Source organism: Dipodomys spectabilis, unplaced genomic scaffold (genome assembly GCF_019054845.1).
Source record: "Dipodomys spectabilis isolate Male_0828 unplaced genomic scaffold, ASM1905484v1 ptg000087l, whole genome shotgun sequence".
Classification (NCBI taxonomy): Eukaryota; Metazoa; Chordata; class Mammalia; order Rodentia; family Heteromyidae; genus Dipodomys; species Dipodomys spectabilis.
Genome location: NW_024870764.1, coordinates 1,586,456 through 1,609,819, shown reverse-complemented (window position 1 = coordinate 1,609,819; position 23,364 = coordinate 1,586,456). Strand labels below are relative to the sequence as shown.

Genomic DNA, 23,364 nt, shown 5'->3' with positions numbered 1-23,364 from the left:
AGACTCCTAGACTAGAAAGAGAGTCAGGGTAGGCTTGTTTTAAGTGTGTCTGTGTGCACATAAACATGCTTAGCTCCATAAACATACACACCATCCCCGAAAAATAAATATAAAAGGACAGAGTGTATGTGTGTAAGGGTTACAAATATACAAGATCAAAACTGCTTTATAGAATTAAAGCTTTCACTTCCAGACAAGACGGAAACTGGAACTGAATTTATCCTCATCACTAAAACAACAATGAAAAATACATGAAGTAATTGTTATTAAGACAGCAGACATTGAGCAATGTAGGACAGTGGTTCTTGAAAGATGAGAAAAATGAAGTGAGCCATTTGATTGCGCAGTTTACTACATTGAGTTTTCAGGCCACAAAACAGAGAAAAGAAACTCAGGCAAAGCCCAGCTGGTTTCCTGGATTAAGAAAGATAAGAGGGCTCAGTGGTAGAGCGCTTGCCTTGCATGCATGAGGCCCTGGGTTCAATTCCCCAGCAGCACATAAGCAAAAAGAAAAAAAGCCGGAAGTAGTGCTGTGGGCTCAAGTGGTAGAGCACTAGCCTTGAGCTGAAGAGCTGAGGGACAGTGCTCAGGCCCAAAGTTCAGGCCCCACCCAGACCGCCCCCCAAAAAAAAAGAAAGAAAGAAAGATGAGAGTCTATAAGAGTCTAGGCTGGGCACCAGTGGCTCACGCCTGTAATCCTAGCTACTCAGGAGGCTGAGATCTAAGGATCGTGGTTCAAAGCCAGCCCAGGCAGGAATGTCCAAGAAACTCTTATCTCCAGTAAAACCACTCAGAAAACTGGAAGTGGTGCTCTGGCTCAGGTGGTAGAGTGCTAGCCTTGAGCTGAAGAGCTCAGGGACAGCACCCAGCCCCAGAGTTCTAGACCCAGGACCGACTAGAAAAAAAAAAAAAAGAAAGATGAAAGTCTGCATACAAAGACACCTAAAGTTAAAAACAAAGAGCAGCTAGAAGAAGATCTCCACAGACAGAGAATCCTGGAGAACCCTAGTGAGTCTTTTAGGTATGCAGGAAAGATAAGCATATGTATATGACAGAAAAAAAAATAATGTCAAAAAGTTAGAGACAAACACCTATGGCTCATGACTATCATCCTAGCTACTGAGGAGGCTGACATATTCATCTTTGTTCTGGAAGTTACACATATGTATGTATATGTTAGAAATTATGCAACTGTCTATCAAAGCAAAAAAATGTCCATATTAGTTACAATCATTTTAAAAAATAAAATAAATATTTATTTAAAAAAAAACTGATTCCAACTACAAACCCAAGAAAGCTGCAAAAACTCAAAAAGTGACCAGCCAGTTGATGAAACATGTTATTCTGCACGAAAAAAAAAATTCTGTAACAGGTCTGATGTTACTGTCTCTAGGAGGGACTTCTTGCACAACTGATCATTAGTATCTTGATCTGCTGAGACCTTGGCCTGTGGATATTCCCTATACTACTAGGTGATAAGGTTGTCTCATGTGCCTGGAACAATGAAGGTTGCCAGATTGCTCTGGCTGGATTGTTTTTGCAAATATGATTTAGTTCAGCAAGTGGTCTGATGTGGTAGAATACCTGCCTACCTTTCTCAAAAGTCATGGTTCCATCCCCAGGATGGCCAATAGAGAAAGTGGTAGAGAGGGAAGGAGAGAGGAAGGATGGGAGAAAAAGACTCTTCCAGACTCTATTCATTATGCCTTTTTTCCTCCTCCCTATCTTGCTGTTTCCTTTCTCTGTGAGAAGTCAGAGCTATGAGTACAACCATCTCTGAATTCTGTTATCTTTTTACTTCTTGTGTAGGTGGTTTACAGATACTCGCACTTAACAAACATGAGTGCCACTTAAAATCTGAGCCCTTTTCTCTAGCCCCTAATGCCTACTTTATGATCTCCCTTAGAATCCCAGGTAGTGTCATATCCACAGTAGCTATGATTATCTGCATCAGGTCTGCTAAACAGCCCTGGGGTTCACATTTACATTCCAAGAACTTTAGGCCTGGTATAAAAGTTACAATTAGGTTCAGTAGCAATAAAAATGATACATTTCTCCCTCAAAAGTACAGAAGCATGCAATTCATGCCTGGTACAAGAACTCTATTTTGGGGGCTGGGAAGATGGCTCAGTGGTAGAGTGCTTCCCTTGCAATGTTCGATTCCTCAACACCACATAAGCAAAAAGAAAAAAGCCGGAAGTGGCACTGTGGCTTAAGTGGTAGAGCGCTAGCCTTGAGCTGAAGAGCTGAGGGACAGTGCCCAGGCCCAGAGTTCAGGTCCCACAACTGGACCCCCTCCCCCCCAAAAAAGAACTCTATTTTGTTGGAGCCTCTAGTGTCATCTGTTTTACTGCATTTCCAGAAGTGTTTTCCATTCCCAAGGTAATCCAGCTCTTCAACCAATATGGCTCCTGGAGTTCTAGCTACTATACCTACACTCCCAAGAAATAGATAAAAGGCATGGTAGAAGACAGGCATGCTTCTCCTTTTAAAGAAACATACAAACTTTGCATGGCACATTTCTTTCTACCTCTGGCAAGAAACGACCACATGACTATACCTACCTGCAAGAGAAACAGGAAATGAGATTGCATTACACAGTAATATGCTGAGCTAAAAATTAAAATAAGGAAAAGGGAAAGGAAAGATGGAGGGTGACTGCAATCTGTTACAGCTACTTAGTTCTCTCAGTACAAAGTAACCTAAGAATCAATCCTTCCGATAACCTGACACAATTTGAAGATAAATGTATCTTTACCTAGCTGGGCATGAGCCGGGGGAGATGCAAAGAGAAATTTTTATTTTTTTTTATTGTGAAAATACTGTACAGAGGAGTTACAATTACATGGGCAAGATAAAAAGTACATTTCTTATCAAGCATTGTTGCCTCCTCCTTTGTTACCCCTTCCCATCCCTTCCCATCTCCCCCTTCCCCCCCCCCCCCACAAAGTTGTAAAGTTCGTTTTTTGATATAACGACTTGTACATCTCATTGTTGAAATGGGTCCACCTGTGTCCCTATTTAAATGCTTTGTATGTCCCTCACCCACGATATTTCACTGTATTTGATGTTGGTATAACTTGTGGAGGGGAACAGAAAAAACAAATCGTTTAAATAGGGAAATTTTTAATATAATCCTACACTTAAGTGTAATTAGAAGTTTCTCTCTGTTTCCAAATTCTCAACAAAAAACATGAAAGAGGCCAACAATAAAATAGACTAACTCCAGGACATTTACAATCTTAGTACCATGTTAAACAAATTTAACAAAACATAAGGCTTAGCACTGTTCTTCCCCCTGAGAACAGTGTCTCAAAAAATATATGGACTCGGGGGGGGGGGGGGGGGGGGGGGGAAGGGCGGGGAGGATTGGGGGGGGCCGGGGGAGGATAGGAAGGGATGGGAACGGGAAACAAAGGAGGAGGCTATAATGCTTGATAAGAAATGTACTCATTATCTTGCCCATGTAATCGTAACTCCTCTGTACAGTATTTTCACAATAAAAAAATTTTAAAAAAAGCTACAGACTTGAAAAAAAATATATGGACTCTTCATTTTTGAAAAATACCATGTGGAAAGGAATGATAAAGCAAAAGGGCCAAATAGGAAGCTCCAAATTCCCATTCCTCCACAGAAACTTCCAGAAACAAGCACAAACTGTCAGAACCAATTTTGCCTTTGGCTGGAAAAGAGTCAAGAGTTTACAGCAACCAAGTAAATATTGAATCAGGAACAAAGGAAACTAGACAATGATAGAAAAAGCTCCCTAGCATTTTACTTAGCCTTGCTTCCCTCATCCCCAGATCAGCAGCCTATGCGTTCCCAATGAAGCCTAGCACAACAGACCTTATTTACATTTTTTTCTGTTTCTCTGCTTGGGGAAATTCTGCAGAGAAATGGTTTAAAGTGTTCTTCTCTTTCATTCACAGAAGAAAAGCAGAAAGTATTATTTGAAGACCATTTGCAGTAGACAAAAAATAAAAATAGAACATAGTTAACCAGGATAAATGGTACAGCCCATTCAAAGAAAGGAAATTGACAGAAATCATTTCTGAGGAGACCAGCATACTACATATATTAGATTAAATCATTTATACCCAGCAAAACATTCTTCCTTTCTTTTCTTTTTTGGTGGCACTGGGATATGAACTTACGTCCTCATGATTGATGGGCAGGTGTTCAACCACTTGAACTACATCGCTACCTCTACATTAACTATCTTAATTGTGCTTAATGAACTAAAGGAAATCATGGATATGGCCATAAAGAAAAGCAAATCAAGAAAACAATGTATGGACAAAGTGAGAATATCAATGAGTTACTTTTTTAAAAGGAGCGGGGAGCTGGGCGCCAGTGGCTCATGCCTGTAATCCTAGCTACTCAGGTGGCTGAGATCTGAGGATTGCAGTTCAAAGCCAGCCCGGGCAGAAAAGACCATGAGACTCTTATCTCTAATAAACCACTCAGAAAACCAGAAGCAGTACTGTGGCTCAAGTGGTAGAGCACTAGCCTTGAGCTGAAGAGTGCAGGGACAGCGCCCAGGCCCAGAGTTCAAGCCCCACTGCCACGCCTACCCCACAACTGACAAAAAAAAAAAAAAAAAGGAAGGGGGACTCAGCACCAGCAGCTCACACCTATAATCCAAAGTATTTGGAAGGATGAGGATAGGGGGATCACAGTTCAAGGGCAGTCCAGGCAAAAAAGCAGTTCACAAGATCCTTTTCCAACCCATAGCTGTGTATAGTCATATGTACCAGTCATCCCAAACTTTGTGGGAGACTGAGATTGGCCAGGACAGAAGACTCCATGAGACTCCATCTCTGTTGAGGAAAGCCAGACATTGTGGTGGGCACCTGTGATCCCAGTGGTGACAGGAAGTCTAAAAGTAGGCAGATCTTGCCTCAGATGTACTCAGGTGGGAAGTGAGACCCTATTCTAAAAATAACCAGTGAAAAACCAGGGCTGGCAACATGACTCCACAGTTTTTCATCAGCCAGGCAACACAAAGTCCTAAGTACAAACCCCAGTACCACCAAAAGCAAAGCAAATAAATTATAAAAGGAAGCATTAGCATTCTGGAGCTGAAAAACTGACTAAAGGGGTTCATCAGCATATGCATGAAGACAGGAGAGAAAATAAACTGGAAGACAGGAAATTGAACTTGTGTCTGAAAATCAGAAAGAAAACAGAAAGTAAAAAATTGAACAGAACCTGGGCATTGGTGGCTCATGCCTGTAATCCTAGTTACTCAAGAGACTAAGATCTGGGCTGGGAAATTAGCTCAGTGGTAGAGCGCTTGCCTTGTGTGCATGGGCCCTGGGTTCGATTCCTTAGCACCAAATAAACAGAAAAAGGCCAAGAATGGTGCTGTGGCTCAAGTGGTAGATCACTAGCTTTGAGCAAAAAAGCTCAAGGACAGCACCCAGGCTCTGAGTTCAAGTCACTGGACTGGAACACAAAAAAGTGAACACAGCCTAAGGGACCTGGATGATGTCATGTGGACTAACATACACTTTTGAAATTTCCTGAAGAGTCAGAAAAGCGTTTAGAAAGAATATTGAAAGACATAATGGTTGGAAATTTGATGAAATACATGATTCTAAATATCCCACAATGCTCTATAGTCTCCAAGCAGGATAAACTCAAAGGGACTGACACTGAAATATGCTGTGATCAAACTGATCAAAGATAAGATATAGAATCTTGTAAGGAGTGACTTGCCACATCAAAGGACTCTCAGCAGAAATCTTGGAGCTTAGAAGGAATGTGGAATGATATATTTAATGATACTTTTGCCTGAAACGAAAAAATCTGTATCTAGCAAAACTATCCCACAAGAATGAAGAATAATTTCCAGAAAAACAATAGTTAATTACTAGCTGACTTGCCCTATAAGAAACGTTTAGGGATTTCTTCTTATTTGAAGAAATAAAGAACACTGGTTATTGAAAACAGGTAAATGTGAAAATGTTTGTAACTCCATTTTTATTCTGATTAAAAATGCAAATGCAAAAAACTAGTAATTACACAAATATGATAATAGTTCCACACGGAATAAAAATATAAGCCGGGCGCCAGTGGCTCATGCCTGTAATCCTAGCTACTCAGGAGGCTGAGATCTGAGGCTCGCGGTTCAAAGCCAGCCTAGACAGGAAAGACCGAGAGATTCCTATCTCCAATAAACCACTAGAAAACCAAAAGTGGTGCTGTAGCTCAAGTGGTAGAGTGCTCGCCTTGAGCTGAAGAGCTGAGGGACAAAAAAAAAAAAAAAAAAAAAAAATATATATATATATATATATATACACACACACGCACGCACACACACACACACACACATATATATATATATATATATAATTTTGGAAATAACAGTATAAAGGAACAGGGAAGAGATGTCCAGAGCAGAGTTCATATACTGTTAAGTTTTGGGGTGAATCTTTTCCTGCAGTATGATTGTGCATTAAAGATTACCAAGAACAAGGAAGTCTGCTCCCCCAAAAGGGAGCAAATATTTGCAAATTACATTATCTGACAAGGGATTAATATTTATAATATGTAATCCTTACAACTTAACAAAAGCAAGACATGAATCCAATAGGACTTTCTTTAAATATAATATGTAGTGGAGATGGGAGGGGAAAACTGGGAGAGATCAAGGGAAGGGGTAATATTGTCCAGAAGGAAATGTACCCTGCCTGATTTATGTAATTGTAACCCCTCTGTATATCACCTTTATAATAACAATATAAATATAAATATGATATGCAAATGGCAAATAAGCATGAAATGGATGTTCAACGTTATTAAATTTCAAAATCTCTCACAATAATACAAACCCACAAGACATCACTCTCTACTGTTAAGATAGCTCGTGTGTGTGTGTGTGTGTGTGTGTGTGTGTGTGTGTGTGTGCGCGCGCGCGTGCGCGCGCGCTCGCACGCACGCCAGTACTGGGGTTTGAATTTGGGCCTGAGCAATGTCCATTAGCTTTTCTGCTCACAGCTGATGTTCTACCACTTGAACCACACCTCCAGTCTGCCATTTTTCTGGTTGTTTGGAAGTAGAAGACTCAAGGACTTTTCTACCTGGGCTGGCTTCAAATAGTGATCCTCTAGGTCTCAGGCTCTTGAGTAGCTAGGATTACATGTTTAAGCCACTGGCATCAGTCTAGACCAGCTGTTTTTTTTTTGTGCCAGTCCTGGGGTTTTAATTCAGGGCCTGGGTGTCATCCCTAAACTTTTTTGGTCAAGGCTACCACTCTACCACTTGATCCACAGCTCCACTTCTGGGTTTTGGGTGGTAAATTGGAGATAAAAGTCTACGTTCTTGTCTGAGCTGGCTTCAAACCTTCAATCCTCAGATATCAGCTTCCTAAGTAGCTACAATTATAGGGGTGAGTCACTGGCGCCTGGCTTAACTCTACTTTCTGAATGTAATATCTGAAGTGTTGGACAAGCTGTGAAGACACTGGAATCCCTGTTCCTTGCACTGGGAATAAAGTACAATGATTGCTTTGGAAAACAGTTTGCTAGTTCCTCACATAGCCAGGGGTGGTGGTATGGTATGTAATCCAAACTACTTGGGAGGTAAAGATAGGAAGATGGAGAGTTTGAGGCCAGCCTGGACAAAGTTGACAAGACCCTACCTCTAAAACACAATATTAAAATATTAATAAATAAATATAAAATTTTATAACATGAATGTAAAAGTAGAACTGTTGGAAAGAAACAAAGAGAAGGCAGTAAAAGGAGGCAAGCAGGAGAGTAATATGATCAAAGTACATTATTAAGAATGTTTGAACACAATGAAACCCATTAAAAATTGTGTAAGAGCCAAGTGCCAGTGGCTCAGTCCTGTAATCCCAGCTATTCAGGAGGTTGAGATCTAAGGATCATAATTCAAAGCCAGTGGGGCAGAAAAGTCTGAAAGAATCTTATCTCCATTTAACCAGAAAATGTCAAAAGTGAACCTGTGGCTCAAGTGGTAGAGCACCAGTGGTGACTGAAAAGAGAGAGAGATGCCCTGAATTTCAAGCCCCAGTTCCAGCACATACACATGTGCATGCACACATGCACGCATGTAAGCACACACATATACAAGAAAGAGGGAGAGGGAGAAGTGATTGTTATGAACAATACAGAGGTGTATAAAATCAAACTATGTTATATGCCTGCATAGAAATATCACAATGTAATCTTTCTGGGGCTTGGGGTATGTCTCAAGTGGGAGAGCACTTGCCCAACATGCTTGAGGTCCTGGGTTCAATTCCCAGCATAGGAAAATGAAAACTACCAAAGAATTACTATTACCCAGAAATTCAATTCCTATGTATATTCCTTTTTTTTTTTTTCCCGTCGTGGGGCCTAAACTCGGTCTGGGCACTCTCCCTCAGCTCTTCAGCTCAAGGCTAGCGCTCTACCACTTGAGCTACAGTACCACTTCTGGCTTTTTCTGCTTATGTAGCATGAGGAATTGAACTCAGGGCCTCATGCATGCAAGGCAAGCACTCTACCACTGAGCCACCTTCCCAGCCCCCTAGGTATATTCTTAAAAGAAATAAAAACAGGGGCTCAAAATAGATACTAGTATGAGTTATGAAGCCATGAAAAGCCATAAGAAAGCTTAAATACATATTACTAAGTGAAAGAACTCAAAACACAAATATATATATGTATATATATGTATATATACATATATATATATACATACATTATATGACTTCAACTAAATGACACTCTGGGAAAGCCCAAACCATGAAGACAGTCAAAAGATGAGTAGTTGCCTGGAGGTGGGGGATGGGAGAAGCAAGGCTGAAAGGCAGAAACACTGAGGATTTTCAGCATAGCAAAAGTACTTTGTATCATACAATAATGACAGATACTTTATCCAAGTATATAGGATGCACAACACTAACAATGAATCCTAAAGGAAAGAATGTATCAGGTCACACTGATACTGCTGGTCTTGGGACCAGAAGCTTTGAGTAACACTAGTTAAAGTTCCTAGGGAAACAATGTCACAAACTCAAGGAAAATATTCTCTTCCAAGTGGACAAGACACACACACACACACACACACACACACAAACCCACATGCAAATCCTACCATCACTTCTCTTTTCTGAAATACATATGACAACAAGTACTCATCAAATACTGCAACAGAGAGTGGTTGGCTGCTTTCCAAATAGGTTTTTCTTCCTCCAGCTCGAGTATATTCCCCTGGCTCCCTTCCAGTTAGATCTGGCCCCATGAGCAAGTTCTATCCAATGGAAGTGGGCAAAGAAATGAGTGATATTTCCATGTTTAGCACATGTATCTTCCCCATAACACTCTCTTTTCCTTCCCCATTTATCTGCTAGAGCTGGGATAATCTGAGGATTAGTTCCATGGAATGGGAAAGCCAGAGACAGAAGGCACCTGGTCCCTGAATTATGGTGTAAATAACCACCTTGTACTATTACATCTTGAGCCAGCCATTGGTGGCTCATACCTGTAATCCTAGCTACACAGGAGGCTGAGATCTGAGGATTGAGATTCAAAGTCAGCCTGAGCAGGAAAGTCTGTGAAACTCATGAGGCTAAAAACTAGAGGTTTGGTGTTTGAAGTCAACCTAGTCAGAAAAGTCCTTTAAGACTCCATCTCCAATTAACCAGCAAAAAGCAAGGCTTAGAGGTATGGCTCAAGTGAGCTAAATGAGAACATGAGGCCCTAAGTTCAAGCTTAAAAAAATGAATTTCTCTTACGTTAGGTCACAGAAAACTAGGATTGATATGTTTTAACAATTAACATTAATCTAGTACCAACACAATATCCATACTGATTAAAAGCGAAGTAGCATACTTTAGAAAAAGAAGAAAACTCTCTAACCATATTATCTCTTGAAAGTATAACACAGGCAATTTTCTTTTATTTTTTCCTAATTTTTTTATTTTTTTTAATTTCTATTTTTTTAATTGTGAAAATACTGTACAGAGGGGTTACAATTACATGGGCAAGATAGTGAGAACATTTCTCTTTTTTTTTGGGGGGGGGGGGAGTCCGGTCGTGGGGCCTGAACTCTGGGCCTGGGTGCTATCCCTCAGCTCTTCAGCTCAAGGCTAGCGCTCTACCACTTGAGTCACAGCGCCACTTCCAGGTTTTTTCTTTTTTGCTTATGTGGTGCTGAGGAATCGAACCCAGGGCCTCAGGCATGCAAGGCAAGCGCTCTACCACTGAGCCACCTTCCCAGCCCATGAGTACATTTCTTATCAAGCATTGTAGCCTCCTCCTTTGTTTCCCCTTCCCATCCCTTCCCGTCCTCCCCCCTCCCCCCGCCCCGACTTGTACATCTCATTGTTGCAATGGGTCCACCAACACCGTCAATTTTCAAAGACATATCAAACTATACCTAAAATTAAAAACAACTTACTAGCTGGGCACTAGTGCTCCATGCCTGTAAATACTCAGGAGGTTGAGATTGAGATTCAAAGCCAGCCTGAGCAGGAAAGTCTGAGACTCAACTCCAACTAACCACCTAAAAACTGAAAGTGGAGCTGTGGTTCAAAGTGGTAGAGTGCTACCCTTGAGCATAAGATCTCAGGGGCAACGCCCAGGCCCTGAATTCAAGCCTCATGACAAAAAAATAAAACAAAAAAAAAAAAAAACCTTACTGATTCTGATTCTCAAGTCAGGTAAATCTATCATCATCTCAAGTAAACTAAAGAGAACCAGTGTTAATAAGTTCCAGAAACTTTGAAAGTACCAGATACAAAGTATACAGCTTTATCTGCACAACCTTTCAGGCAGGAACCCTAACAGCTAACTAGCTAACAGAAGAGTCATTTTATTTCCTAATCCATCTCTATTTAAAATTTAGAACATAACCCAAACACAGAGGTACAAGCCTGTAATCCTAGCTGCTTAGGATGTGAAGGCCCACCCAGGCAAAAAGAAGTTCATGAGATTGCATCTCAATCAATGGGTAGGTGTGTTAGTGGGCTATAGGGGAAGCACAAATAAGAATCACAGCCCATTGCATGCATGAGGCCCTGGGTTCGATTCCTCAGCACCACATAAGCAGAAAAAGCTGGAAGTGGTGCTGTGGCTCAAGTGGTAGAGCACTCGCCTTGAGCTGAAGAGCTGAGGGACAGCGCCCAGGCCCAAAGTTCAGACCCCATGACCGACAAAAAAAAAATCACAGCCCAGTCCATCCCAGGCATAGGGTAAGAGCCTACTTTGAAAATAATCAACAAAAAGGGATTAGAGGCATAGATCAAGTGGTATATCACCTGCTTTGCAAGTCTGAGGACCTGAGATCCAACCCCCCAACTGCCAAAACAAAAATTCAGAACATAAAGAAAAGTTGAAACAAGATTGTGTAATAACGCATGCCCTTCCACATACCACCTAGATTTAACAATTGCTAGTATGTTACTATAGTTATATCTTTCCTATATATGATGTGTATATTGCTTGAACTTTTTAAAAAGTTGCATATTCATACAGTTCACCCCAAAATAAGTTAGCCTGCATCTCCAAAGATGTTTTCTAAGAAAACTAACAGTAATTCCTTAATATCATATCATCTAATACCCATCCATATTCAAGTATGCCTAACTATCCCCAAAATATCCCACTCCATTCTCATGAACCAGAAGCCAATTAAGTTTCCTGTGCTACACTTACTTAGGTTTCTTTTGTCTCACTCACTCTACAACACTCACACTGCATTTCTGTCTCCCTTAATATTTTTGGGGAAAAAAACGATGGTGTGAAGATTGTCTCATATTTGGAGTTTGATTATTTTTCATAGTGTTTTAGAACTTGCTTCTCTGTAATTCCTATAAACTAGAAAATGTATTTAAATCCCCTGATTTAAGTATTAGGGGCAATTTGTTAGGAAATGGAAAGACTTGAAAAAAATTATATTAAGTAAAGTAAGCCAGACCCAAAGAAACATAGGTCCCATAGTTTCCCTTATTTGCATTAACTAGTATATATCTAGGACAAGCAGAAAAGGTCAAAAGTTATGTACATATGACCATATAACATGATGCTAAGCAAAATGAACCCCAAGATAGGAACACAAGTGGTTTTATCTTTCTTGCTATTGTTTTAATGTATTTATAATGTACTATGTGATTTTTTTGTTTCTTTTGTATGTTCTTCTCCCATTGTATAACCCCTGTTTTCAATGTATTTTATTACGTTGTGGCTACATCTTGTATATACATTTTTCTAATTTGGGGAGGGGAAGGGAAATATCAAAATGCTGAAATAAGGATACAGGTTGACCCATTGTAACAATGAGATATACAAGACACTATTTTAAAAATGAACTTTACAACATGGCGGGGGAGAGTTGGGAAGCTGGGGAGGGAAGGGAAGGGATGGTAGGGGAAAAACAAAGGAGGGGTTAACAATGCTTGATAGGAAATGGACTCATTACCTTACTCATGTAACTGTAACCCCTCTGTACAGTATTTTTACAATAAAAATATATTTTAAAATAAATAAATATTAGGAGTAGAATACTATACAGGCAAAACTATATTTCCTACTGCACTGTATTATAAGGTACATAATATCAGTTAAACCTAATAACTTGGTTATAAAATAGTGACTAGCAGTCCAGGATTTAAACTCAGGGTCTTTTATATGGTGGGCAGCATTTTACCACTTGAACTATGCCTCCAGCCAAACCTAATCATTGAAGATACCTTCTTTTCTTTGTAGTAGGCAAGTAATCTACAGGATGATACTCAGCAACATGCAATACTGCACTGCCCAACAAATGGTCACCTATGACACTGAAATTCTTTGAAAATAATTTTTGGAATCAATTATCATTAGAGGTTCTATAGTGGAAGTGACAGGAAAGCTTATTAGGAAAAATATACACTTTCAATAGACTGAAAGCAGGTTATCTCTAGGGTGAGAATGTCAATGATTTTTGCCCCAGCACAGACTTGTATTCAAGTTTAGAGTCTTGCAGTGTTAACTCCCTCCCCAGGACCAACAAGGGGTCACAAGGAGAGGACCTCTGTTAGTCCTGGGGAGGGACCTCTAGAATATAGTTCTTGGTGCTGGGTCTTTGTTTTGTAATGTTAAAGATCTGGTTTTCCAGGGTCTGTTTCTTATCAGATTTATCTTAGTTTCAATAAAGACTTTCCTTAGTCTTTTTTTTTTATAACCAGGGGATACAAAATATCAGTGACATCCCATGACTTTGGTGGGCTACTTTGATCTTAACAGAGGTTGGTCATCTGAGGGTTGAAAATTTAATTACAATGTTAGCCTCAAAGATCTGGCGATCTCTTCTGCAAACTGGAAATTTTCTAATGATAACATTCTTTTTTTTTGAGGGGGGGGGGAAGTCCAGTCGTGGGGCCTGAACTCTGGGCCTGGGCGCTGTCCCTCAGCTCTTCAGCTAAAGGCTAGTGCTCTACCACTTGAGCCATAGCGCCACTTCCTGCTTTTTTCTTTTTGATTATGTGGTGCTGAGGAATCGAACCCAGGGCCTCAGGCTTGCAAGGCAAGCGCTCTACCACTGAACCACCTTCCCAGCCCCTCTAATGATAACATTCTATTTATAATTTTCAAATAAGCAAAATATTATTTATGTGCAGAGAATCTGTGTGTGTGTGTGTGTGTGTGTGTGTGTGTGTGTGTGTGTGTGTGTGTGTGTGTGTGTGTGTGTGTGTGTGTGTGTGTGTGTGTGTGTGTGTCTTATAGTCTTAGGGCTTGAACACAGGTCCTGGGTACCATCCTGTCCCTGAGCTCTTCCACTGTTCTACAGCTTCACTCCACTTTCTGCTTCTTGGTGATTAATTAGAAATAAAAAGTTTCACGGACTTTCCTGTCCAGGCTGGCTTCGACTCATGATCCTCAGATCTCAGCCTCCAGAGTAACTATAATTACCGGTGTGAAGTACCAGTGTCTGGCAACAGAGATTTTTTTTCCTTAATAATTTTAGGGCTGGGAAGGTGGCTCAGTGGTAAAGTGCTTGCCTTGCAAGCATGAGGCCCTGGGTTTGATTCCTCAGCACCACATAAGCAGAAAAAGCCAGAAGTGGCACTGTGGCTCAAGTGAAAGAGCACTAGCCTTGAGCTGAAGAGCTGAGGGAGAGCGCCCAGGCCCAGAGTTCAGGCCCCATAAACGGCAAAAAAATATATATAGTTTTTAATTGTAAAGATGCTGTACAGAAGGGTTACAATAAGGCAATAAGTACATTTCTTGTCGAGTATTGTTACCCCCTCCCTTTAAAAAAAAAAAAAAACACGCTATCCAAGGAAATTTTTGTGCTCTCTCTCTCTCTCTCTCTTTCTGTGTTTCTCTCTCTGTTTCTTTCTCTGTGTGTCCTAGTACTGGGACTTGAACTCAGAGTCTCATGCTCTCCCTTGGCTTTCTCACTTACAGTGCTCTACCACTTAAGCCACATACCTACTTCAAGCTTTTTTGCTGGTTATTTGAAGATAAAAAGTCTTTCAGACTTTTCAAACTAGGCTACCTTCAAACTGTGATCTTCAGATCTCAACCTCCTGTGTAGCTATGATTATAGGCAGGAACCATTGGCATCAGACTAATAGTCCCTTCTTGATGACTATCGTGACTTTTTTTCCTGCTACAACAAATACTGCTGTCTCTGTAATGTTATATACTGAATTGATGATGCTGGATAAATGAAAAGGATAGCTGTACATTTATATCCTAAATATTAGCAAATGTGATTCTCCTCACAACTACTGTGTCTTAATGCATTTTGAACTTACAGCATGCCTCTAGTAAACAAACCTTAAGTAGCAAAGCTTGCAAAAGATATTACAAGTTCTAAAGTGAGAATAGGAACTAATATTTACCCAGTCCCTAAGTGTCAGATGCTGTGCTTGACTCTTTAAAATATCTCAGCAGTATAACAACTTTTTTGAGGGAAGTAACGTTTACCTCCATTTTCCACAAGAGAAGAATATGGCTCAGAGAGTTTACCCAATGTCATACAGTTTTGTAAGTAATAGAACCAGCATTTGAACCCAGGATAAGACCACCCTAAACAAAGGTGACGGGCTCCTAATAAATTAGGAATTAGGTGGCTCCAAAATGTTTGCTCATAAGCTGTGATGGTTAATATTTTCAAATAGATTGGAATGAGACTCACTTTAGGAGGTCAAAAAAATACTCCTCTGGGTGTCTATGGGGGTGTCTAGGGGGGAAATTCCCTGAATGTGGGCAGAACCCTATCTCTTCATAGATAGATCCTGCAATCATAGAATGAAAGGGGTAAAAGGAGAAGAAAGCCAGAGAATGCAGGCATCTTCTCTCTTCTTCCTGGCTCCACTATGCCTCGTCTGCTAAGATAAATTAAAATCATGAGCCAAAAATAAATTTCTTCTCCATTAAGTTGTTTTCTAAGGTATTTGGTCACAGCAATGAGAAAGGCTCACTAACACAGAAAAGTTGTACCAGAGAATGGAGACACTGCTGGTGACTACCTGAAAATGGGGTTCAGAAGCCTTTGAACTGGTTTGCAGGAGGATTATGGAAAAGCTACAGAGCCACAGAATGGCATGAGAAGAGTTTAATGAGCAATCCCTTTGGGAATTCAGAAGACCAGAATGCCAATAGAAATGTGGGCAGTAAAGAATGTGAGGATTCAGATGGGTACAAGGACTCTGTTGGAACTAGACTAGAAGCCATTCATGTCAATTCTGGCAAAAAAAAAAAAAAGTTATATACATTTTGTCCCTGTCCTGAGACTTTGCAGCTTGACTGACCAGCTAATTCGTCTGCAGGAAGAAATTTCAATGTAACCCAGAAATCAGGCTGTGGCGTGAATGTTGGCAGCAGCTATCAGCCAGGTCTATGGGGAGAACTGGAAACAAAATACAGTGTAATCAGAAAAGATAGTGTAAAGTTAGGACTAAGGAAGACAGGGTTTCTGAAAAGATTACAAGCATTAAATGAAAATCAAGTACTTTGCATGAAGACAGTGGGAAAGATGCCTTCAGGTTGTATTAGGAATTGGCCAGACCTCATTTACTGCACAGACTAAACATTATAAAGTGTAAGTGCATTGGAGAGACTTCCTTGAGAAGAGAACATCACCTAGGTGCATGCTCTCCCACAGCCATTATGCCATCTAGGAACTCAGAGGCTACTGCAGCCACAAACCAAAGGAGTCCTTGGCATCATCCAACTGAGGCTTCTACCCATATTTCAAAGGAAGGCCTAAGTAATGCCAGGCATTATAGCAGGGTTGGAATTCCGTAAATAACTCTTGAGAGGGCAATGCATGAAGTTATAAGAGATGTAATGAAGACTCTATAAAGTTGGAGATGCCAGAAACATAAAATGCCTGCCAAGGAAAATTGTGGGCAGCCAGTACAGTGAGGACATGTGGGATACAACAGGCAAAGCTTAAGGGTGTGTCTGCCCAAGCCATTGAGAGCTCATATCACAATACTATATGCCCTGGATGATACACATAGAGTTCAAATTTAATTTTTTACCCAGTGAATTTTGGTCTTTCTCTCAATCCAGTACTTGCCTTCTATAGCTCCATTCTTCTCTTTTGGAATGGGTACATTTACTTTGTGCTATTGTATTTTGGTCATACATAACTAGTTTTTTATTCTACAGGGCCTCACATCTAAAAGTTGTCATAAGTCAGTGGAAACTTTGGACTTAAAACTTTTGAGCAACCCTGCAACTATTGAGATGTTGGGGACTCTGGGAAATGGACTGAATGCATTGTGTGTGTATTTGAGATGGACGTGAGCTTTGGGGAGATTAGAGGTTGTGTGTTAGAGCTTAAGGAGAAGTGTTTGCATGTCAAGTTAACAATGCGTAAACGTATGATGATGGTTACTCTTGGTTGTCAACTTTGTTGGATTGAGAAGCACCTAGGAGGTAATAAAACAAACTACTAGGAGAGTGTTTCGAGAGTGAAATAACTGGAGGGAGAAGACCTGTCCTGAATGTGGGTCACACCATCCCTTTGGCTGGGACCCTGATGAAATAAAGAGGAAGAAGATCCCATGCACAGACATTCCCTCTCTCCTCTTCTCACTTTCTGCTTCCTAGAAGCCATGATGTGAGCTTCTCTGTTCCATATCACCCTCCCTGCAAGATGGACTGAAAGTGTCAAAGAATATAAACCTTTCCTCAAGCTGTTTCTCTCAAGTATTTGGTCACAGCAATGAAAAAATTTCACTAACACACAGGTTTGTACATTAACTTCACATGACTAAAAAGACTCTCACTTTCCTCTTTCAGATATTGACTATAAGCCCACTCTCAGGCTGTGTTTAGCAATCCAACCCTAATCCATCAATAGACCAGCAATGAGCCACGGATGATTCATAGAATTACGGGGTTGGCCAACAAGTCATCAGAGAGCTGTAGGTGAGGAACAGGGAGAAATGTGAGGCAGGTAGTGGGCTAGCATAGCACAGTAAGATATTTTGGATCTATGTCAGTTGGCACAAAAACACTATGGGGAAGTAGAACTACTATACAAACAAGAAAGAACCACAATTAGCTGGCACACTCTGTTTATGCTGCCTTTCCCTTCCTCAAACATTTGCTATTTCTGCTGTACAGACATGCACAGCCCAGTAACATGAGGATGGCACTTCACCACAAACAGAGCCAGCCTGATAAAACAGGTCAGAATGGTGCTTGCAGCTGTCATAGCAGGGTCTGGGGGCTGCTTTTAACCTCCCTGGAGGATAAGGTCTTTGGCCACCTTCTCTTATAGCTGCCTGGGCCACATGTCAGGGAGGAGTGCCTTAGTGATTTGGGGGGTTTCTTTCCATTTAAATGTTAAACATTCACCATTTCTTTCTTAATATCCTTAGGTTCTTTGCACCCAAGCAAGGACATACCATAGGATCTATTAGTATGCAACACTCCTAATTCTAAATGCAATCAACTCTTCCCTGGGAACAATGGCATTAAAGAGGGAAGGAAAAGAAGAAAAGCTTTTACCCCTTTCCCTGTTTTATGTCTGTCTCAGGTACAGGGCTTCTGAAGTTCCATGAGTACAGTCAACAACTGGAAAGGTAACCAAAAATTGGGAACAAAATATGATTTAAATAGGGAGACATGGGGGTTGTCTTGAGTGACTTGAGGGATACTTTAAAATGCCCTCATGAGTGACACAGTAAGGAGGCACAGACATCCACTTAAGTGATTCCACTTCCACAGTTCAAAAACTCAAATAGCACAAAGAGGTGGCATTGCTCTCCCACTCCTAGCTGATGGCCCCCTAGTTTCTTTCCCATAAAGAAATGATGCTCGGGGCTGGGAAGGTGGCTCAGTGGTAGAGCACTTGCCTTGCATACATGAGGCCCTGGGTTCGATTCCTCAGCACCGCATAAGCAAAAAGAAAAAAGCCGGAAGTGGCGCTGTGGCTCAAGTGGTAGAGTGCTAGCCTTGAGCTGAAGAGCTGAGGGACAGCGCCCAGGCCCAGAGTTCAGGCCCCACGACTGGACCCCTCCCCCCCAAAAAAGAAGTGATGCTCCTGGTATATTGCTTGTCCTTTCAGAGCAATTTTATGGTTACAATAGCTAAAATATTTTAATATTAAAGTTACTCGTGGTCAGGCACTGGTGGCTCAAACCTGTAATCTTAGCTACTCAGAAGGATTAGACTAAGGATTGAATTTTGAAGCCAGCCCAGGAAGAAAAGTCCATGAGATTCTTATCTTCAATTAATGAGCAAAGTTTCGGAAGTGGTCAAGTAGGAGAATGCTAACCCAGTGAGCAAGCTGGGCAAATTTGATGCCCTGGATTCAAGCCCCAGTACCGCCAAAAAGAAAAGAAAAACGATACTCCTTTCAATGAAAAGTGGTAGAAAGAAAACTTTAAATGACTTTGCAAAACAAAGCTTTGGGATCTCACTCATAAAAATTAGTAACATTTAAGTTACACGGTTTGCCTCCAGAAAGGGAGGCACATAGCTGGCACACAGCAAACACAAAGCAGACTACCCAAAGCAGATTTTTTGCTTTTTCTGTCCTTCATTACTCAGAGCCATGAGGACATTTACTCACTTCCCCTACTGATATTAAGACAAAATCTGATTTCTTACTACTGAAGAGAAAATAGCAGTATTACATTCAATGAAATGTGCAAAGATTTGTCACACTGTGGAATCATTACACTATTTGCATCAAAACATCATGTTGTATACCTTAGAGAAAATTATTTTGTGCTGATACTGGGCTTGAACTCAGGGCCTGGGTGCTATCCCTTAGCCTTTTTTTGTTCAAGGCTGGCACTCCACACTTGTGTCACTTTTTGCTAGCTAAATGGAGATACAAGTCTTATGGACTTTCCTGCAGAGGCTAGCTTTGAACTATGATCTTTGGATCTCCGGCTCCTGAGTAGGTAGGATTATAGAGTGAGCTACCAGTGCCTAGCAATACAATTTTATTGTGTGTGCTGGTCCTGGGGCTTGAACTCAGGGCTTTTTTGCTCAAGGCTAGTGCTCTACCACTTGAGCCACAGCTCCATTTCTGGTTTTTTGGTGATTAATTGGAGATAACAGTCTCATGAACTTTTCTTCCTGGGGTAACTTCAAACTCCAATCCTCAGATCTCAGCCTCCTAAATAACTAAGATTAAGACATGAGCCACTGGCTCATAAAAGATTATTAAGTTGAAATTTTAATCAGAATCCCATCTCAATAATCTTCAGTATATAATAAGTAATCAAATGACATTATAATTCAGATGAAACAGAAAACCATATCTCCCAGAGAGAAAAAGAGAAATATTTTCTCATCATTACTAACAATCTACATCAAAATATTAATATTTGGCATAACTCAGGACATCCAATATTCACAACCTACATTTCTTCATACATTTAAAAGTAACAACAAGACCCAAAGATATAGAACAAAATTACACAGGAAAATTAGGAGATGGGATTGTCTCTTCTGATTAATCACCAATTCAGTAAGATACATAAATAATAACATGATTGTCCACAAAGTAAAATCATACATTGGATTATGGCCCCAATGGCTAAAGGGTTGAGGTGAAATTTTAAAACCTGTATTAGCAAAGGAAATTTCAATGTTGTTTATAAGCCTTAAGATAAAGGTGACTTGAATTCCTAAGAATATGGAGTACTCCTCAGACAAAAATAATAATAATTTAAATTAAATCCCTATTTACTTTCCACACATTTATGATCATATCAAGTTGACCTCCTATTTCATACTGAACTTTAAGGAGTTGGATCCAGAACCTACAAAATGAAATATTTTCAGTACTATGTATATATATGCAAAGGCAATCTTCATTTAAATGATTCTGAGTCAGCCTGAAGTAACAACATGCTTCAATTCCAAATTCAGTATCCACTCAGAAACCCCCCAAGTTTACTTATCTGCTGGGGCAATCAGTCATTTGTCACCAACTAACACAAATCACAGAGCTCACCAACAGCCAGGTATGGAGGCCAAGGTCTATGCTGAGACCTATGATTTACAATAGCCAACTCCATTTTAGAGCTGATCATTTCAAATCAAGATGTTTACACCATTACTTCAAAACTGGGGTATTCCTGCTCAATTTGCCTGAAAGTGCCTAATGGCCCTCAACCCCAGCTATCAACAATTGCCCAAGAAGCCTAGGACCAAGAGTCATTTTCACATTAAAGATTAAAGTGTCTGCTTTCCATTCTCTATCAGGAAGCCCTGGATGGAAACTGAGTGGAGAGATCCTTCCAGCAGAAGTTATGGAGTAAAATGTGCCCTCTTGGGGAGCAGTTGTGAAGTGGCTTAAGTGTTTCACTGGAGAATGCCAATGTGGGCTTTCATGCCACTGAATTAAACTCACAAGAATACTTGGCCCCAGTTTAGAGGTATGGGAGTGGGGGGAGTGAGAGGAGGAGCAGAGGAGGAGAGAGATGACTCAGATTATGGCTGTTATTATTCATGTTGTAACAGGAGATTGGCACTGACCACCATCCATGTTACACACTGTGTACCATGTAATCCAGAAAAGGATGGTGGCATCAGTCCCTCTTTAAAAACAAAAGAAGTCTGGCTCCAGAATTAAATGCACTACTCATGCTTTTCACATAGCAGAAATATATGTTCAAAGTTTCTCTATTATCATTTTAGAAATACAAAACCTCTTCTTGCCCCGGGGAAAGCAAGTAACTGGATAGAACTTCCCACTGGGACTTAGGAGCAGGAGGCAAGTGTATCTGTTTCCCTGTCTAGGCCTGATGAGTGGTGTCAGCACTTTGGATCCCTGACCATGATGGCCTTTCACACCTTTTCATGCTGACTTAATTCACAAGAGACCTGTCACAGAGACCTCAGAAGTGGACACCCACCTGGGCTGATTATGGGTGGCAAGAGGCCAAGGCATAACCTAACCAAGACATCTTCAGAGTTCATTCTCCCCCCCCCTCCCCCCTACTGTGGCCTGTCCCCTAGGGGTAGTGCGGTCCCTGGGGGAACCATCCAGCCTCTGCACATACACTCTGCACAGCTGAACTGGGGCGGGCAGGAGCGGAGGTGGGGGGGGGGAGGGATGACGGAGAGAGAGATGCTGATGGAGAGAGACCTAACAGGGCGGAAGGAACCGGGCCACCTCTGTGTCTTATCTTCCTGGGTTCCTGGTGGTAGATTGCTTTTACACGATCGTAGAAGACTAGAAAATGAAGCCAGGTGACCTTGGGAACCCACCCGGTGGCAGCGGGAAATGCAAAAGAAACACGTCGGCAAGTGAAGGGGGGTGCATGGCATCGCACCGGGAGGGGAGCAGCGAGAGGAGGGGCGCACAGGCCCCGCCGCCTGAGGGATGTGGGGGTGGGGGATACTATTGGGGGTACGCACCATAGATCATGGCCAGTCCGGTCTCGTGCAGAAAGCGCACCCGGCGGTGTTTGAAGAGCCAGATGGTGAGGATGGTGAGGGTGAGCAGCAGGATGAAGGTGAGCAGGCTCACGCTGTCTTGCCGGTGGCTCTCCTCAGCCTCCTTCTCAGTGGCAAGCTCCTCCATGGCGCTGCTGTCCTCCGCCACCGCCCCAGAGGAAGAGGCCCCAGCCCCTGCACGCAGCCCCCGGCCCAGCAGCAGCGGCAGCAGCAGCGACAGCAGTAGCAGCTTTGGTGGTAGCACTCGGACAGCCCAACCGGGGCCCAGGCGCGCCGCGTCACCAGGCTCCATAGCCCCAGGACCGCCGCACCTTCTCCACGCGGGACCAGCAGCCCGCGCCTTCGGCGGGTCCACACGGCGGCACCGACCTCCTTGAGTGGCTGCGGCCGCCGCAGCTCCTCCTCCTGCTCACGCCGGGCAGGGCCGCGCCAAGAGGCGCGCGGGGGAGGGGCACGCGCAGTGCGCAGGATCCCCAAGCACCGCCCCCCGCCCGCGCACCTGTTCGGCCTTGCCTCCCTCCCCCCACGCCGAGCCGCACCCGCACACTCCGTCGCTGGGGCGGGGCCAACCGGAACCTACGGATCGGATCGGATGCCCCTGGCCTTGTTGTGCTTCTCATCCGGTCTGGCTCTACCTGGTCAGGCTCTCTGGGGTCGCTGAGCCACTTCCCAGGCAGTAAGCCACAACGCTGCTGCCTAAATGGGACAGCAGAGGTCGCCTGCTCCTGGTAGGAGCATCAGCTGGGAGTCACTCGCTGTCGGGGCTGGAGTCTCTGGCGCCACCGCGTAGAAGAGTTTGATGTCGCGACACTTACTGTCCATGCTGGACCCAGTGAAATGGGGTCTCCGAAGGAACTGAGGAGCCAGGAAAATACCTTACCCCTACCATTCTCTTTCTTCACTTGTTTGCTAGCCCTCCATCTCTCAGAACTCCCTAAAATCTGCTAGCATTCATTCAAACCTCTATTCGAGAAATGGAGGTGAAATAGCTTTTTCATTGCACAGGGAATAGACTCACTTCTTATTCTGAATGGAACTCACCCTCTTGAGGAAGCGGTTTAAACTAGAGGAAATGAAACACTTGCTATTGAAGGAGATGCAGCAAATGGTCTGTCCTAAGGCAGGGTCAGTGGAGTGAGGGATTGCCCTGAGCATACTTTGATGCTCACAGAGTCTTTAGTTCAATCTTAGGAACAAGCTTAACTTGGAACAGAATTATGAAGTGAACTGGAGGGTAAACGTTCTTGGAACACATACTTAGGAAATAGAACTTTTCCATTGACCTCGTTCCTCTGGTCCACGTGAAGAAAAGAGAGCTCAGTCTAATCACCAAATTCCTGGTGAGCTCGTGTTTACTGAATCATTCTGAAATTCCATCAACAATCTTAAGTTTTATCTCCTAAGAGTCCATATAGAAGAAGGTAGGAAAGCTATTCAGAGCACCCACCTTCCTGATTTCTTTCTGGGTGACCACTAGTGACTTCTT

At 42.1% G+C, this 23,364-nt stretch overlaps 1 protein-coding gene across 2 annotated transcripts in view; it reads right to left on the bottom strand.

Moving 5' to 3' along the window:
• The window catches only part of Slc9a7 (solute carrier family 9 member A7), a 145,059-nt gene extending 122,788 nt beyond the window's left edge, over positions 1–22,271 (bottom strand). The window contains exon 1 of one of the 2 annotated variants that reach the window (XM_042684481.1): positions 21,840–22,271. In XM_042684481.1, the coding sequence (XP_042540415.1) occupies positions 21,840–22,170 (331 nt within the window). In that variant the 5' untranslated portion in view covers positions 22,171–22,271. The remainder of the gene's footprint in view (positions 1–21,839) is intronic. The other variant, XM_042684482.1, reaches the window with a different exon arrangement.
• Between the last annotated feature and the right edge of the window lie 1,093 nt (positions 22,272–23,364).